Here is a 19,776-nt window from a genome sequence, read left to right on the forward strand (position 1 = left end):
GAAACTTCCACATCATTGCATTCCGTTTTTATTTACAATTTGTACTTTGTCCCAACTTTTTTGGAATCGGGGTTGTACAAATATTGATGTAATCATGGTTATTATAGAGCAAAGTAGAGTACATACTGTAAAATACGCTATTATTTTTGGTGTGTGTGTGTGCAGCTACACATGTGAGGAAGTGGACTTTAACCTGAGGGTGAACAGCAGCGGGCTCCTGTTGTGTCGCTTCAACTGTTTCAGCATCATGAAGAAACACATCCCGACTGGTGGCCACCAACACACACTCATCAAACCCAAAGTCACGGTGAGACACACACACACACAAAACGAAGGAAAACACGAGTTCATGACTACCTTTCGGGGTGCATTCGACTTCTCAGTTAAATGGAAACCCATTTCCAAAATTAAAAAAATAATCATCTTCTTCTTCTTTTGGCTGCTCCTGATTAGGGGTCGCCACAGCGGATCTTTCATCTCCATTGCTCCCTGTCTTCCGCATCCTTCTCTACCACACCTGCCACTTTCATGTCCTCTCTCACCACATCCATGTATCTCCTCTTTGGCCTTCCTCGTTTTCGTTTGCCTGGCAGCTCCATCCTCAACATTCTCCTTCCAACATGCTCTGCATCTCTTCTCAGGATGTTCCCATACCATCTCAGTCTCATCTCTCTTAGCTTCATTCCTAAGCTCTCCACATGATGTACTCGTTCCTTATCCTGTCCAACCTCGTCACTCCCATCACAAACCTTAACATCTTCAACTTTGCCTCCTGTCTCTTCGTTAAGGGTCCGGTCTCCAATCCATGCATCACAGCTGGTCTCACTACTGTCTTATACATCTTACCTTTCACTTTTGCTGGGACTTTCCGATCACAAACGACTCCTGAAATCCTTCTCCAACTGCTCCACCCTGCCTGCACTCTCTTTCTCACCTCACTATCACAGCCCCCATTTTCCTGCACAGTTGACCCCAGGTACTTGAATTCGCCAACTTTCTTTACATCTACTTCTTGCATCTTCACTACACTCTCATCCCCATTCTCACATGTATTCTGTTTTGCTACAAAATTAAAAAAAAAAAAAAAATTAAATAAACAATTTACTAAGTCATGATCATGAGAACGTTTCTAAAAATGAAGGTTGGCTTTAAATTTGAGAAATGATTACTTTGCATCTTAATAATAGGATGTTTCATTATGATGTAAAATTATGATGTTTCTTAATAATTTTTACAAGTTAATAAAAATTCAGTTTTTAATGATAAAAAACAAGATGATGTGTGTATTATCTCACAATAATGATGTTTTACTATAATTGATGAGTAATATTTAAAAAAAACCCAACAATTAATTGTGACTTAGAACAAAACGTTTTACAAAAATTGCCATGACCAAAAACAAATTTTACGAAATTTAAATACTTATGACTTAGTATTTCATAGTAATAGAATTTTACTAAAATTAGTATTATCTCAAAAAAAATTAAATAATTCACATTAACTCATAAAATAGTACATTTTATTCAAACTGTGGCGTGGTAGGTAGAAAGTTTGTTTTTGATCGAACACACTCTTCTCAAAGGCAACACTGAGTCAGTGAGCATCTCCAAGTTTCCTTAAAGTTTGTTAACTTCACAACTTTATATCAGTTTTGATTAGCTATTGATGCTAAATGTAATTAGGGTCTAATTTTAGCCACAGGAAGCATTTCCTTACTAATTTATCAACACATCTAAGAGAAATGTTGACATTCCTGACAGATCTATATCATTTCCACTGTCACTGTGCTAATATAAAAGGATATAATAGCTATACGCTAGCTAGATAAATTGTTAGCCTCGGTTATAAACACCAAAACAGAAAAGTTGGCTTTGTTTTCTGTAATTATGGCACGTACACAACATCATGTGCAAGTTTATTTAAGTTTGGTTAGCGGTCAATGCTAGGTGTAAGTAATGACATTCAAACGGAGTCAATTCTAAATACTTTCTCAAGATTTCTGAGGTAAATTTCGATGATCTTGATGGTTTGGTTGCTGTGTTGAAATAAAAGGTGATACACCTCCGAATTTATTTCAAGTTGGTGTGAATTGAAATTGAAGATTGACTAGCAGTCAATGCTAGGTGTCATTGCAGTACAATTCGAATTAAAACAGAGTATTTTATTATGAATTTACCAACATTTCTGAGGTAAATGTTGATGTTCCTGACAAAAATGTATAGGTTTCAGTGTGACTGAGTCTGTATAAAAGGCTATAACAGCTATGCTATCTAGATAAATTGTTAGCCTCAGTTATAGCCACCGAAACAGAAAAGTTGGGTGTATATTCTGTAATTATGACATGTACACAAGATCTCCAGTGAACATCTCCAAGTTTATTTAAAGTTGTTGTTAATGGAAATAGAAGTTTGGTTAGCGGTCAGTGCTAGGTGTAAGTAATTACATTCAAACGGAGTCAATTCTAAATACTTTCTCAAGATTTCTGAGGTAAATTTCGATGATCTTGATGGTTTGGTATAGTTTTCACTGTTGCTGTGTTGAAATAAAAGGTGATAATGGTTATGCGCTGGCTAGATAAATTCCTCGTCTCAGTTATTAATTACTCTGACGACTGAAACAGAAAATTTTGCTTTCTGTATTCATGACACATCCACGCATCTCCAATGCCAGCATCGTGTCAGTGAACACCTCCGAATTTATTTCAAGTTGGTGTGAATTGAAATTGAAGTTTGACTAGCGGTCAATGCTAGGTGTCATTGCAGTACAATTCTAATGAAAACAGAGTATTTTATTACGAATTTACCAACATTTCTGAGGTAAATGTTGATGTTCCTGACAAAAATGTATAGGTTTCCATGTGACTGAGTCTGTATAAAAGGCTATAACAGCTACGCTATCGAGATAAATTGTTAGCCTCAGTTATAACCACCGAAACAGAAAAGTTGGGTGTATATTCTGTAATTATGACATGTACACAAGATCTCCAGTGAACATCTCCAAGTTTATTTAAAGTTGTTGTTAATGGAAATAGAAGTTTGGTTAGCGGTCAGTGCTAGGTGTAAGTAATTACATTCAAACGGAGTCAATTCTAAATACTTTCTCAAGATTTCTGAGGTAAATTTCGATGATCTTGATGGTTTGGTATAGTTTTCACTGTTGCTGTGTTGAAATAAAAGGTGATAATGGCTATGCGCTAGCTAGATAAATTCCTCGTCTCAGTTATTAGCTACTCTGACGACTGAAACAGAAAATTTTGCTTTCTGTATTCATGACACATCCACGCATCTCCAACATCACCATCATGTCAGTGAACACCTCCGAATTTATTTCAAATTGAAGTTTGACTAGCGGTCAATGCTAGGTGTCATTGCAGTACAATTGTAATGAAAACAGAGTATTTTATTACGAATTTACCAACATTTCTGAGGTAAATGTTGATGTTCCTGACAAAAATGTATAGGTTTCAGTGTGACTGAGTCTGTATAAAAGGCTATAACAGCTACGCTATCGAGATAAATTGTTAGCCTCAGTTATTAGCTAGCGTTTACGCTTTCCTAGTTGCTTAGCAACAGGATTCTCACAACTCTAACCATTTAGATAGCAATTGTTTCATCTGTTTAACTTCTTATGTCTGTGTGTGTGTGTGTGTGTGTGTGTGTGTGTGTGTAGGCGGTGGAGTCTCCTTCCCCGGTGTCCAGCTCACAGTTTGTGTGTGCGCCAGACAGTGTGTGTCCGATGTTGGACGTTCCGGCTCAGCTCCTGCTTGAGAGATTCCTGCAGCGCTGCAGCACAGACTTGTTCCCTCACGCTCTACACAGCTACACACACCCCGTACTCGCCATCGACACCTACCTCGACCTCGGGCCTCAGGTCACACACACACAGATACAGAGACATGAGAAGTTAAACAGATGAAACAATTGCAATCTAAATGGTTCAAGTTGTGAGAACCCTGTTGCTAAGCAACTAGGAAAGCATATGTAGCAGATCACAGAATCCAGGGACACATGTCGGCCCGGGGGCATTTTGAGTTATTGACAGATTCAGAAAGTACAGTTTCTAAGCTTTCCAATGATGCCTTCCATGTGGAGATCTGACAATATTTGAAGAATGTGTGGCCTTTTGAAAGTGTATACCTCTTAAAACAGAAAAGGGAGAAAATCGCCCTCAAAGTTTTCCATCTCAGCTACTCTGGGTGCAGGGCGGGCACATAATGGTGCTCATTTGCATGACATTAAGGAAAGCCCTACCCCCTACTAGCTAGCACGATGCTACTTTCATGTAAACAAAGATCACCACGTCAATTTTCCTTCCATGCAAAGTATGCCCAACGCAATTATGAAGTACAAAAATAAATCCTAAAGTATACTTTAACGTTTTGTGGTTGAAAAATTACTCACACCGTAAGAAAGATAGCACGATGATGACACAACTAACACAACACTAGTTTCATGTAAAGCCTCGGTCACAACCGGACGTACCGGACGTGCTCCTACGGCCGGTCTACATGCAAAAAACGCAAGAAATGCACGGAGAGCGCGCGCGTGAAAAGCACGAGAGCGCGCGTGTGATGTGCTGATTTTCAAGCCGCAGACCGGCCGCAGAGGTTCTTTGTCATGTCAAACAAACTCTACAGGCGCTTACGTTTTTTTCAGGTTGCAAGACAAACTTACGGCCAACGCGCGTCTTTCTCCGTGAACAAAAAAAAAAAAAACGCAGCGATTTGGGAAACGCCAAAAATCACACGGCCAAAAAATCGTACGTCCGGTTGTGACCTAGGCTTAACCAAACCACAACACTCTCCGTTACATGCAAAAATAACCACACAGCCTTAGATTAATAAACTCACCCCATCAGAAAGAGAAACGGCGCCTTGCACACACCAATGCCTCCGATGGAATGTAATCCTAGAACGGTCCGTGTATCATCCGATCATTCAAGTATTCCATTCAATCTGGAAAACGAGGTTGCGTTTTTTTTTTTTTTTTTGCTAGAAATGGTGATCTCCGATGTAAATACCATGTGTCTGTTTGCTTCGCGGTGTTTCAGCTCCTGTGCGCTCTGTTTAGCTTCCTCATTCCATAGTGAAATCACACGCCTGTATGCAGCTTAAGTAGCCATGCGCTCAACTCGTATCATACAGCTGATTCGCAGAAAAAAAAAAAAAGACTTAAATCATCATGTGAATGGCCCATATGGTAATTTACCCACACCCCCCAGCAGGCTGACAAAAACGAGACAATTTGCAACAAAAAATGTATGCTTTTCCAACAAAACAATCTATTATCTGAAATACTGATTGCATTCTTCAAGATCTCAACTTGCACATGATGGAAAAAAACAAAAATCACAAATTTTGAAAAAAAAAATGCTTCTTTTGCGATTATCTCGGATTCGTTTCGGCCGACATGTGTCCCTGGATTCGGTGAGGGGTCACATATACGCTAGCTAATAACTGAGGCTAACAAGTTATCTAAATAGCGTAGCTTTTATACAGACTCAGTCGCACCGAAACCTATACAGAATTGTCAGGAATACGGAAGCCGAGAGAGGTCCTTCATATAATCCTTTTTTTTTATTCACCTTGTTATCCCGAGATAACGACATAATTAATTCAGGATCTCGAGAAAACAACACAACTAATTTGAGATCTCGAGAAAACAAAACAATTATTCCATGATCTCGAGTAAACAGCTGAGAAATGGTTCATTCAGGTGCGCCAAGAGACTTGTGATATGCTGACTTTGGGGCTATTTCTCATTCTGTATAGACGCAATTTGGTCATTAGAATGTCTGGAATAATCGATCAGCTAATAAGGCAATATTTTGATCAGGGGTTGACACAGGGAGAGATTGCATTAAGTCTTTTAATAAGGGATAATTTCAAAATTAGTCCGCGGCACCTCCGCAGAAGACTGGCCCGGCTTCGTCTCTACCGACGGAGATACAGTGATCCAGCTGAGATCATGAAATACGTAAATGTTTTGTTTTCTCGAGATCTCGAAATAACGGTTTTGTTTTCTCGAGATCTCGAATTAGTTGTGTTGTTTTCTCGAGATCCTGAATTAATTATGTCATTATCTCGGGATAACAAGCAGCGGTCTCAAAAGTAGCCGGTCACCGGCGGCAAATCGCCGTCTGTGGCTTGTTATGCCGCCGGCTATTGTCAGTCGAGTCACAAAATTTAATATTAAATATTTCTGACAGCAAAAAAAGTTGTGAACATAAATTACATCCACTATGTCATGTATGTCCGTTGCCGCATCAACTGTGTTTACATCCTCGACACGAGTGCAGCCATTACTGCCGCCTGTGTTGCCAGATTGTGCGTTTTCCCTCCCAATTTGGGCGGTTTTAAGTGCATTTTGGCGGGTTTTGAACATATTTTGGGCTGTAAAACGTCAGCAGTATCTGGCAACATATTTTTTTACTTAATACAAGAAATTAATGGATGCCAACGTTTTTGCCAAAATGGTATTTTATTTTCCATTGTTTAGGCAGCTTCAGCATCATACTGTGAGATTCTGTTCAAATTGTTTTTTTCTTCTATGAAGCCTGAGCCATTTATTTTATTAGTTTATAATTATTGTTTAATTTAGTCTTCAGGAGAGACTGCCTGCACACAGTACTAGTATTAATATTTTTTTTTCTTACATGAAAGCTGAGGTATTTATATTATATTTTAAGGTAACTTCATGTTGTGCTGTGAGCTTCTCTGCACTTTAATTTTTGAACCAACAGGAGCATTTGGATAAGTAAAGCCTATTTTTCTGCATTTTTGTAGTCCTGGTAATCTTTTATATCGGTAAAGTTGTTTATAGGACCATTTCTCAGTGTCTGTTTTTTTAATCAATAGTTTTTCAGTAATAACTTAATATTTAACATATCACTCAATTTTAAACAACCCCGCGCCTCCCCCATAGTCTCCAAAATTTCTGTGGGAAACACTGGCGTGCGTAACAACGCTAATCAAGCTTAAGCTAGACGACCCGCCTCAAATACCCATCCTGGGTAAATGTTATCCCAATTTTAGATGACCTGTTCCAAACCATCCCGCCCCATGAAAAATTCGTACTTGCATATCTCTCTCTATCTCTCTCTCTCTCTCTATATATATCCCTGCAAAGCGTGCAGGGATATATATATATATATATATATATATATATATATATATATATATATATATATATCCCTGCACGCTTTGCGTGCATTGTCTGGCGCTGGCAGACATTTTACCATTTTGCACCCTGCTGTAAATTATTTGTACCCTGCTATTCTCCCAAACTTTGAAGCCCCTGAACAAGGTGAATAAAAAAAAGATTATACGAAGGGCCTCTCACGGCTTCCGTACAGGAACATCGACATTTACCTCAGAAATGTTGGTAAACTAATAATAAAATACTTTGTTTTATTATGTTGGTAAATTAATAATAAAATATTCTGTGTGTGCGTGTGTAGTTGGCAGTGTGTTACATGAGCTCCAGGCCTCACTCAGTGAACCTGGACCACAGTGGTGTCATGTTCAGCGGACTGCTCCTCTACCTGTGCGACTCCTTCGTGGTTTCCGGCTTCCTGAAGAAATTCCGCTTCCTGAAAGGTGAAGCTCCACCCCTTTTACATGCCATTTTAAAGAGACTAAAAAAACCACACACATCTTCTCCAATAGCAGCTCTGACAGTAGTGGCGCTGCAACTCGCAGGTTTATATTAATGCATTTGTTGTAATACGTTACCGTTTCTATAGTAACGGCACATTCACAGGGACTCATACGGTGGACGATCCACGTAGACAGATTTTTAAAACATGTATAATTGTTGACATGGTGACGTTTTCTGTTTATGTAACGTTCCTGGAAGGAGTCTCCAGTGTCAGCGCTTTGTAAGAGTCAGAGGTGAAGCTGTACCTAAGTTTTCCGACATCTTCTTTGCGCTTTCTCGGTAACAAAATACAACAAGCTGTGGGTTTTTTGTTGTATTAACTTGAAGAGAGAGAATAAAGAGAGGCTGGTGAGGGAACGACTGTTTATAGCTACTATAACGTAAGCGACAACAAGAAGTAACTCGTTTTCATGGACATTCCACAACATTATAACGTTACTACTTATCTTATTCTACTGCGTGTCTGAAAACCATTCGATAAATAATAGTCTGTTGTGTGTGTGTGTGTGATGGTAGGTGCAACGCTGTGTGTGATCTCTCAGGACCGAAGCTCTCTGCGCCAGACGATCGTGAGATTGGAGCTGGAGGACGAGTGGCAGTTCCGCCTACGAGATGAGTTCCAGACAGCCAACTGCAGCGAGGACCGTCCGCTTTACTTCCTCACGGGCCGCCACATTTAACAACCAGAAAAAAAAATCAATATTTCTCTTCATCCTGAAGTATTAACACTAAAGCTAACAGAGGCGTGTGAATACGCATCATGAGAAAAGAGACGTGTGTTGACGGATGGATGGATGGATGGATGGATGGAGATCTTTATCCTTAACTGTGAAGATTGTACACGGTGGCTCTTGTTGTGTCATTCGATGGAGAAAGGACTCACTCGGACACACCGAGGGCCACAGAGAAGATGATTGTAAACAGGGCTCCATTTTGGGATCCCATCTATGTACCTCATGGATGTCGGCTTCATCTCAGGGTTTTGTTTGTTTTTGTTTTTTTCTCTGGTCACGAGGCAAAAAATCAGACTTTGTTACTACTGCTTTCATTTTTGTCTCTCTCTCTATGATAAATATCTATATATATTGTATATTGCTCACCAAAGTTTTGCTAACCTACCAAGGACGATTAACCCCAAAGATCCAGAAGTTTGCTAACCAAAAACTGTAAGATGTACCACATGGACATGGACACAAACCTCTCCTCATAGCTGGATGCAAATCTTGACAATTTCACACTCGTTTTCATATTAAGCTAAGGCCCCGGTCACACCGCCCGAACTTTGCTGGAGCGTTCCTTGAACGGTAGGGAGGGGGGGCCGAATTTCGACAACGCTTGTCACCGCGCACAAAATGGGAAAAAAAATCGAAAACACGGGCGTTGGCTTAGCGGTGCACCGCTGAAGCCGGCGTTGCTTTAGCGTTGGTTTAGCGGTAGCGAGCGTTGGTTTAGCGGTGACGCGAGCGTTGGTATAGCGGCGTTCTGCGCATGCGGGCTTTGGCTCGGCGGGGGTATAAAGTTGGTTTAGCACCAATCATAGCAAGTCTCTCAGCATCCATGGTGATACAGTTTTACTGTAACTTTGAGCAAATTCGATATAGATGAGGTCTGAACTCAACGGCAGCTCGATTCCAAATGAGCTCCTGGTCCATTTCTCCCCGTATTTATAGCCAAATTCTGGTCCCGCTCCGACACCTCTATACCAACGCCAAACCAAAGTTCATCGCCGCCATGGATAGCTGCTTCAACGCCCGACACCGTTCCAGCAACCCCGTGTCCGCTCGAAAAACGCTTACAACCGCTCCACCGAAGTTTGTGCAACATTTAATCGCCACCCGGGCAACGCTGGCGAAGCAGCGGTGGTCCAGCGTTCAAGATTTCTGCGTTGGCCTAGCGGACCCAAGCGTCCACGAACTTGCATCTAGCGGTGCCAAACTTTGACTGGGCGTTGGTGGAGCGGGGGTGAACTTTGCCGGGGAGGAAAATTGCCCCCTCCTCACCGCTCGCAATATTTTGTGCAGCTCAAAACTTTCGGAGCAGTAGGAGGGCCCCTCGAGAAACATCAGCGGTGGCCGAGCGTATACGGCGTTGCTTTAACGGGGGCCAACTTTTGTTAAACAGTGGTGAACGGTTATGAGCGGTAATGAATTTTTTTCACCGCTCCAGGAACGCTCCAGCAAAGTTCGGGCGGTGTGACCGGGGCCTAAGCCACTATGCTACTGAACTGCTAGTGCATTTATGTGTCTTGATTGAAATATTTCTCTACTGTGACCTAACACATCAGGAGGACGTCAACAATCCTTTTAACTCGAACACAAATCAGCTAACGCCAAAAATCTCTTTTCTTCATGCCTTTCAAAATGTGGCACCTGAAGAATCCATTATCCCAGACTTGCTGAGGAAAGAGAACGGTAATATAACATGATGGTTACAAAGGAATTAGGATGACTAGCTGACCAGCTAATCGGAGTGAGTGGTTGGCATTAGAGATAACACAGATTAGCCAATTTTCACACAAATCAGCAACATGATAAAGCGAAACTAAACAAATATTACAGGTTAGATTGCTAGCCTTCCCTCTTGTCTTGTAGTAATGGTTCTTGTTCGGATTTATTCAAAGTAACGGACATCGAAATGTGGTAAAGAATCAAACCAGCATAAAGAAGTGACACCGGTTCTACTGTTGTGAAGGTTTTGAACGTTGAGATTGCACACGGTCGTTATGCGACGCCGTAACCGCTACAATTGACGATTGGGATGGGATGGTTTTCCCGCTGCTCCGAGATTAATCAGGTGAACTAGCTTTAATTTACGGTACGAAGAAACGTGATGTAGCCTTTGTAATGGTAATGGTTTTGCCAGATTGTTGAGTAAGCATGGCGTTTGTTGGGTGGACATTTTGGATGTGGAGAACACGTTTCGATTTTATGGAATGCTGATATTAATATATTAAATCTTTGCCGCTTCGGGGAATCATGCATGTGGTGTGGGTGAAAAGTCTGTCTGTTCTTCTCCAAGGCACAAAGAACCTACCTAAGGACCTGCTCTCCAGCATCTTTTTATTTAAAATGAAACCGCTCCCATTTTTATGTGGGATGGATATTTATTTGTACGAGCTTCTTGGACTGATGATTAGCATGCTCGCTAACATCGAGGGAGCGCGATCCGTAAATCGATCGTCCGAAGTTTTTGCACACGTCCACAGAATAACAAATATTGAAGAGAAAAGGATGTGAAGTTGCACTAAACAACTTTGGCTGACGGCCAGGGAGTCAATAGTCTTTTTTCGTAGCAAACCGGTTTAAACCGGTTGTCTCACTTTGAATGAAATGTATTAAGACCAGTATTGATTTTGATGGTGAAAGAAAAAAAAAGGTTTAAAGATCTTGCATTGCGACCCCTAGAATGTGTTTCATTTGTACATAAAAAGTGATGTGCACATAAGTTATGCAATTTGCTTTTCACAATCTTTTTTTTTCTGAAACACTATCTGCCGTGCGGACGTGAAGTCGTTACGCACCAATCTGTTTATGAATGTTTAATCATCTCTGTGCTCTACCTCAGGATCTGCCGGTTTGGTTATGGGTTTGATAATGTGACTTATAAATGAAATGGTTTTTAGTTGTTGTTGTTGTTGTTGTTGTTATTGATGGAATTTATGAATGTAATAATAAAGTGGTATTGATGATATCAACGGCGAGGCAACGCTGTTCTTTGATCATGTTTAAAAAAGAGACAGAAACAGCAAGAGGATCTAAGATTATACAACACCCAAGTTACCAAATATGTGCGTTAGTGCTGGGGTTTGGGGTTTGAAGTCTGCCAAACCCAAATATCTCCTGTAAATACAGGTATTTACATGATAACACATCCAGATCTTCGGGTTTTGTACAGTAACAGGATTGGATTGTTGCAGAATTGACATAAACGTTGACGTGTCCATTCTTCGAAGCTGTTCTCAGACTTGTTCCCAAGACAAGATGTCTGTAGTCACATAACTGCTCAGGATCACCTTATAAGAAATTGTGGGAAAAAGGAACATCTCAGATTTTAAATTTTTGAAAAAAACGGGGCCTGGGGTGACACGGTGGTGTAGTGGTTACCACCCTTGCCTCACAGCAAGAAGGTTCTGGGTTTGAGCCCAGTGGCCACATTTGCATGTTCTCCCCGTGTCCGCGTGGGTTTCCTCCAGGTGCTCCGGTTTCCCTCGCAGTCCAAAGACATGCAGGTTAGGATAATTGGTGGTTCTAAATTGAGCGTAGGTGTGAATGTGAGTGTGAATGGTTGTTTGTCTCTGTGTGTCAGCCCTGCGATGATCTGGTGACTTGTCCAGGGTGTACCCCGCCTTTCGCCCGTAGTCAGCTGGGATAGGCTCCAGCTTGCCTGCGACCCTGTACAGGATAAGTGGTTACAGATAATGGATGGATAAAATGACCTTAGTATGACCCTGGTAAACTTTACAGAAGCTTAAGAAATACTTTGATGAAGGCTTGTCCTCAACTGTAGAAGAGTTCTCCTTCCAACTACACCCATGAGGATGATATCCAGGATGAGGACATGGGGTTTGAGCCAAGTTCATCAAGTGACCAAGGGAAGCCATGGCTTAAGTCAAGGGTTCTCAACCTTTTCTACTTTGAGGCCCACCTATTCATACTTGTAATGAGTCAGGGCCCATTAAAAAAGTTCCCCAATTATTTTGGCTCATCTGTTCTATTAGAATCTAATAATCTACTGTAAAGTGTATTAATGGGATGCGACATCACTCCCTGTTACAGATTGGAGCCCAGGAATTAAATAAATACAATAAAAACAAACTGTTTTTAATTGTAGGTATTATATTTAAAACTGTATGGATGTGCCAGAAGCCAAACCCATGTATGCAGGTCATTCTCAGTCAAAAAGGATTAATGATCCAAAAGTGGAGTCTGGTCCATTAACACAAGAACTTATTGCAATGTTTGTGTTCAGCAAAACAAGCAAATTATTAAAACCAAGAAGTACACTCAAAAGAAGTTGATATAGAAACCACTCAATGGGATTAGATCCTTACACACTAACAAATAAGGATTTTTCCTATGAGTTGGAAAATGATCCATCCGTTGAGCGCCCCGACATCTCAAACTACCTAGTGCTGCAGACATCGTTCTACATGGACACACAGATGAAAACCTAGAAGAGCATGGAGGAGAACAACTTTTTATATATGTCTGGGTTAAAGATCTGGGGATCAGGACACTGCAAGATAGACCGCGGTAGATGGATCTAAGTGCAGGAACAGTGTTTATTAGTGTAACAGTATATATATTGATCCCACTTGCACCCAGATTTTCACGTGAATACCGACCTCTAGAGGCAGAACCGCTGGAGAGTGAGCGAGTGGTAAGTTCTATGTAAACAGCGCTCCGAACGTAATTAAATATTCATGCTCGTGTTCACATTCCAAATCAACACTCATTGATGTAGATTGTGTCTGAACACTTGTAGTCATTGTCAGTGTATGTTATATTATTTTTAATGTCAATCTGAGCATGTTATGTCGGAGTTTACAGAGCACATGTGTGTACAGCTAATTCGTTATCTTTCCCCATGCTAGCTTTCTTTTGTGCATGCAAGCCTGCGCTGCCCTGCTGACCTCCCGTGTTATTTTGTGCATCCCAGGGTAAATAAAGTTTGCTGCACTGTCCCACATTTCCTCCTCCTTCAAGGGGTTACATTAGCAGGTGTGATATTTAACAAAACAAAGGAAAAACAGAAAGCAGAATCATAGCAGAGTATGTAAACAGTGTTATCATCATGGTAAGAAACAAACGTGACACTGATAATATTTCAAAGTCTCTGTGAAAACAGCATCTGTATCTGCACATGCTCATTGCACTCAAATCAGTATCAGGTGTTTCCCATAACGACTGGGTCCCAAGCACATGCATAACGTGCTCTGTGAGTGAGTGCGGCCACTCGAGCTGTGCCAAATTCAAGTGAGCAAAGGCGCAACAGTCAAATGTTCACCTGCTGTGTAACCTTTAGCTCACATGTATCTCACCATGCGACGTCACCAAAATGCCTCATTTTCATCGATAACCCATCACAAAGCATCGCGAACTGTAGTGTGACTGTAGCTTAATGAGGCGGTGACATTGGATGCAACCCAGCAGTTATACCCTACTACGAGTAAAAATTAGCTTCAACTTGAAAAAAAAATTGCGGCCCACTAGATGGCGCTTTGGCCCAGTGGTTGAGAGACACTGGCCGAATGGATACAGGCAGTGGCAGCTCCAGAGATTTTTCCTTAGGGTGGCAAAGGAGGGGCATAGGTTCCAGGAGGGGGGCATAGGTTGTCGATGCAGCAGTTTATGCAAATCGTAGAAATCATTTTTACTTACACTCAAGAAAGACTCACAATCAAGTCATCTTGTCAAATATGTATTGAGCGATTGTGCCATCAAGGAAAACGGATTCAACCATCTAAACCATCTTATCTGAAAGTATATTCCCAAGCAATGAATGGAACTATTCTACCCTAGCGATGTATCAAAAAATAGAAAGATAGCGAACGGTTTAGATTGTGGATCTTTACTGAAGACTTCAAACTTATACAGATGTGTTCATCCTCGATTTCCGTAAAACTAAAAGAACAAATTAAGTATATCACTAAACTGAATAGCACACAGGCGAAAACGCGAGCTAGGCTGACCTGCTAGTAATGCTAACACACAAGTTGTCTCATCTCATTATCTCTAGCCGCTTTATCCTTCTACAGGGTCGCAGGCGAGCTGGAGCCTATCCCAGCTGACTACGGGCGAAAGGCAGGGTACACCCTGGACAAGTCGCCATTCACACCTATGGTCAATTTAGAGTCACCAATTAACCTAACCTGCATGTCTTTGGACTGTGGGGGAAACCGGAGCACCCGGAGGAAACCCACGCGGACACGGGGAGAACATGCAAACTCCGCACAGAAAGACCCTCGCCGGCCACAGGGATCAAACCCGGACCTTCTTGCTGTGAGGCGACAGCGCTAACCACTACACCACCGTGCCGCCCCACACAAGTTGTTTACTTTCTAAAGCCTATCACTTTACAAAACTATTAGCTTTCATTTTGTTGCCTAGCATACACAGAAAGTAAAACATAACTTGCAGATATAGCTACTACCGGAACCTAGCGAGACAGCACTCCATACATCCAACCAATGACTGTATAGCCTACTGCATCCAACAAAAAACTAACGTTTTAGAAAAACTAACATCTCTGATTGTAAACTGTCTGCAATAACAATATTGACCAGTAGATGTCACCCACGTACCGCGAATGACAATAACACCACGCATACAAGAAAATATGAAACTCATGAGGCTACAATAAATGGAGAAAGGTCCTAACAGAACTTTCGCATCGGTTAGCTCAGTGGAAAATGCGGAGTGATTACTAGCTGTAAAGAGTGACCAGTGTGATATCAGTGGATATCTCCACTCCCAGTGATGCTTAGAATGCGTCTCGTCCAATCAGAAATTCAGAAATAGTTCGACCGGACCTAACTGTTGTATAATCTCATCTCATCTCATTATCTCTAGCCGCTTTATCCTGTTCTACAGGGTCGCAGGCGAGCTGGAGCCTATCCCAGCTGACTACGGGCGAAAGGCGGGGTACACCCTGGACAAGTCGCCAGGTCATCACAGGGCTGACACATAGACACAGACAACCATTCACACTCACATTCACACCTACGCTCAATTTAGAGTCACCAGTTAACCTAGCATGTCTTTGGACTGTGGAGGAAACCGGAGCACCCGGAGGAAACCCACGCGGACACGGGGAGAACATGTAAACTCCACACAGAAAGGCCCTCGCCGGCCACGGGGCTCGAACCCGGACCTTCTTGCTGTGAGGCGACAGCGCTAACCACTACACCACCGTGCTGCCTCCATATCTTTTCTGAATTAATTATTCCTTCAGGATTTGATCTAACATCATATGACATGCCCCACCATCCTCATGGCTGCTGCTCATAACACATTGGATATGTTCATTTGTGGCATGGTGTCCACGTACAGTATGTTGACAGTAAAATACCATTTGAATAAAACCAAAACCAAAAATCTAAATGCATTTTAAGTTTATCCTAATTTTGAGTAATGAAATCAAGCTTAAAGAAAATATAGACTTAAAGGGTTAAACTTCATGCCTACTTTATTGTTGGCGTTTTATATTGAAGAACAATAAAAGCATCAACCCACAACAAAATTTGTACAAAATTTGAATAACAAAAGTAAAAGAAATAATAATTTACACATTTCTACTTCTTCATTTCTACTGAATAGTAGGTTATGGCCAACATTATACATTTGTCATACTGAAACTTCCATGAGCACAACTGAAGCCTGCAGTTTTTGTGCTGAGTGGCAAAGTGTTGCACAAACATATTACGGTCCAGTGCTTTTGCACGCTCACTTTCAATACTGAGCAAAGCCAAATTTGACAACCGCTCACCTCCCATTGTTGACCGCAGGTGGTTCTTCACAAGTTTAAGAGTTGAAAAACTGCGCTCGCATCCAGCAGTGCTTACTGGCAGAACAGCCGCTATTTTACACAAACAGTACAGCTCACACATGGGCTAAAAGAATAATTGAGTACCAAAATGCATTTAACATAGAAAGGACAAGACTGTGTTCTATCAGGTGAAAACAATTTGACCAACCTCTTTGCTCCAGCACGTTGCCTCATCAGAAGTTGAGCGTTCAGAAGAATCATAACAGAAGAACGTCTCTCTCTGGGTGAAACCATTTCAAAATTCCGGGGGTGGGGTGGGGTGTGAAATAACGTAAATAACGGTAGGTAGAGATGAGATGAGGGCTTAGTATCTCTGTAGATAGATAACTGAATTTCAAAAATGTGTTTTAATAAATAATTCTTTTTAAAATAGGGGGCAACTGTGGTGGCAAGACATATTTTTACAGTGGCAACTGCCACCTTTTGCCACCCCTTAAAACTGCGCCTGGTTACAGGAGCAGCTTTTGGACCAAAAGGTCATTGGGTTGAGTCCCTGGATCAGCAGGAATGGCTGAAGTGCCCTTGAAGTGCCATTGCACCTAACCCCCACCTGCTCCCCAGGCTGCTCTGGGTATGTTGTACGGTATGTTGCTCTGGATAAGAGTGTCTGCTCAATGTTTGGAATATGATGTGATGATTTCCATCATAGTCCTGAAGGTCAGTTTGACATGGCAGGGCTTTTCTATTAAAGAAAAAAATAAAAACTGATGTCCCATGTTTGTTACACACCAACTACAGTGGGGCAAAAAAGTATTTAGTCAGTCACCAATTGTGCAAGTTCTCCCACTTAAAAAGATGAGAGAGGCCTGTAATTTTCATCATAGGTACACTTCAACTATGAGAGACAGAATGAGAAAAAAAATCCAGAAAATCACATTGATTTTTAAAGAATTTATTTGCAAATTATGGTGGAAAATAAGTATTTGGTCAATAACAAAAGTTCATCTCAGTACTTTGTTATATACCCTTTGTTGGCAATGACAGAGGTCAAACATTTTCTGTAAGTCTTCACACACTGTTGCTGGTATTTTGACCCATTCCTCCATGCAGATCTCCTCTAGAGCAGTGATGTTTTGGGGCTGTCGCTGGGCAACATGGACTTTCAACTCCCTCCAAAGATTTTCTATGGGGTTGAGATCTGGAGACTGGCTAGGCCACTCCAGGACCTTGAAATGCTTCTTATGAAGCCACTCCTTCGTTGCCCGGGCGGTGTGTTTGGGATCATTGTCATGCTGAAAGACCCAGCCACGTTTCATCTTCAATGCCCTTGCTGATGGAAGGAGGTTTTCACTCAAAATCTCACGATACATGGCCCCATTCATTCTTTCCTTTACACGGATCAGTCGTCCTGGTCCCTTTGCAGAAAAACAGCCCCAAAGCATGACGTTTCCACCCCCATGCTTCACAGTAGGTATGGTGTTCTCTGGATGCGACTCGGCATTCTTTCTCCTCCAAACACGACAAGTTGAGTTTTTACCAAAAAGTTCTATTTAAGTTTCATCTGACCATATGACATTCTCCCAATCTTCTTCTCAATCATCCAAATGCTCTCTAGCAAACTTCAGACGGGCCTGGACATGTACTGGCTTAAGCAGGGGGACACGTCTGGCACTGCAGGATTTGAGTCCCTGGCGGCGTAGTGTGTTACTGATGGTAGCCTTTGTTACTTTGGTCCCAGCTCTCTGCAGGTCATTCACTAGGTCCCCCCGTGTGGTTCTGGGATTTTTGCTCACCGTTCTTGTGATCATTTTGACCCCAAGGGGTGAGATCTTGCGTGGAGCCCCAGATCAAGGGAGATTATCAGTGGTCTTGTATGTCTTCCATTTTCTAATAATTGCTCCCACAGTTGATTTCTTCACACCAAGCTGCTTACCTATTGCAGATTCAGTCTTCCCAGCCTGGTGCAGGTCTACAATTTTGTTTCTGGTGTCCTTTGACAGCTCTTTGGTCTTGGCTATAGTGGAGTTTGGAGTGTGACTGTTTGAGGTTGTGGACAGGTGTCTTTTATACTGATAACGAGTTCAAACAGGTGCCATTAATACAGGTAACGAGTGGAGGACAGAGGAGCCTCTTAAAGAAGAAGTTACAGGTCTGTGAGAGCCAGAAATCTTGCTTGTTTGTAGGTGACCAAATACTTATTTTACCGAGGAATTTACCAATTAATTCATTAAAAATCCTACAATGTGATTTCCTGGATTCTTTCCCCCCATTCTGTCTCTCATAGTTGAAGTGTACCTATGATGAAAATTACAGGCCTCTCTCATCTTTTTAAGTGGGAGAACTTGCACAATTGGTGGCTGACTAAATACTTTTTTGCCCCACTGTAGATGCTGTTGTTGATTACAGTGACAACATACGAATTTATGTTTATGGTGGTGTGGCTTAAGCAGTCTAGGAATTGTTTAATTGAACAGATATAAAGATATACAGATAAGTACTCAACGTCAGCATCGGCCTTGCAAGGTACAGAATGATTTTAACCAGCAGGTGGCGTTTTGAGCCGTTTTCAACCCGTGAAATACTGGTTTTTATACAAAATGGTCATTTTTTTTTCAATATTAACACAAGCATTGATGTGTTTCATCACAGTACAGTCAGATCAAAAACACGTTTAAGTTTGTAATACCTCTTTAAGTCAATTCGTTCTGATTTTTACAGATCATTAATTATTTCATAGGGTCGTACTGTATTTATGTATTTAACTTCAACCTCCAATGACATTCCATAATTTTTTTAACATATTTGCAGCCCAAATATACAGTGGTGCTTGAAAGTTTGTGAACCCTTGAGAATTTTCTATATTTCTGCATAAATATGACCTAAAACATCATCAGAGTTTCACACAAGTCCTAAAAGTAGATAAAGAGAACCCAGTTAAACAAATGAGACAAAAATATTATACTTGGTCATTTATTTTTTGAGGAAAATGATCCAATATTACATATCTGTGAGCGGCAAAAGTATATGAACCTTTGCTTTCAGTATCTGGTGTGACCCCCTTGTGCAGCAATAACTGCAACTAAACGTTTGCGGTAACTGTTGATCAGTCCTGCACACCGGCTTGGAGGAATTTTAGCCCGTTCCTCCATACAGAACAGCTTCAACTCTGGGATGTTGGTGGGTTTCCTCACATGAACTGCTCGCTTCAGGTCCTTCCACAACATTTCCATTGGATTAAGGTCAGGACTTTGACTTGGCCATTCCAAAACATTAACTTTATTCTTCTTTAACCATTCTTTGGTAGAACGACTTGTGTGCTTAGGGTCGTTGTCTTGCTGCATGACCCACCTTCTCTTGAGATTCAGTTCATGGACAGATGTCCTGACATTTTCCTTTAGAATTCGCTGGTATAATTCAGAATTCATTGTTCCATCAATGATGGCAAGCCGTCCTGGCCCAGATGCAGCAAAACGGGCCCAAACCATGATACTACCACCACCATGTTTCACAGATGGGATAAGGTTCTTATTCTGGAATGCAGTGTTTTCCTTTCTCCAAACATAACGCTTCTCATTTAAACCAAAAAGTTCTATTTTGGTCTCATCCATCCACAAAACATTTTTCCAATAGC

General features: G+C 41.4%; 1 protein-coding gene across 4 annotated transcripts in view; it reads left to right on the plus strand.

The window, feature by feature from the left end:
* Window positions 1–8,889, plus strand: part of greb1l (GREB1 like retinoic acid receptor coactivator) — a 99,884-nt gene extending 90,995 nt beyond the window's left edge. For all 4 annotated transcript variants that reach the window (XM_060916047.1, XM_060916070.1, XM_060916062.1 and 1 more), the window contains 4 exons: window positions 166–307; window positions 3,670–3,870; window positions 7,459–7,597; window positions 8,175–8,889. In XM_060916047.1, the coding sequence (XP_060772030.1) occupies window positions 166–307; window positions 3,670–3,870; window positions 7,459–7,597; window positions 8,175–8,338 (646 nt within the window). In that variant the 3' untranslated portion in view covers window positions 8,339–8,889. The remainder of the gene's footprint in view (window positions 1–165; window positions 308–3,669; window positions 3,871–7,458; window positions 7,598–8,174) is intronic.
* The last annotated feature ends 10,887 nt before the right edge of the window (window positions 8,890–19,776 follow it).

Source organism: Neoarius graeffei, chromosome 1 (assembly GCF_027579695.1).
Source record: "Neoarius graeffei isolate fNeoGra1 chromosome 1, fNeoGra1.pri, whole genome shotgun sequence".
In the NCBI taxonomy this organism is placed as follows: domain Eukaryota; kingdom Metazoa; phylum Chordata; class Actinopteri; order Siluriformes; family Ariidae; genus Neoarius; species Neoarius graeffei.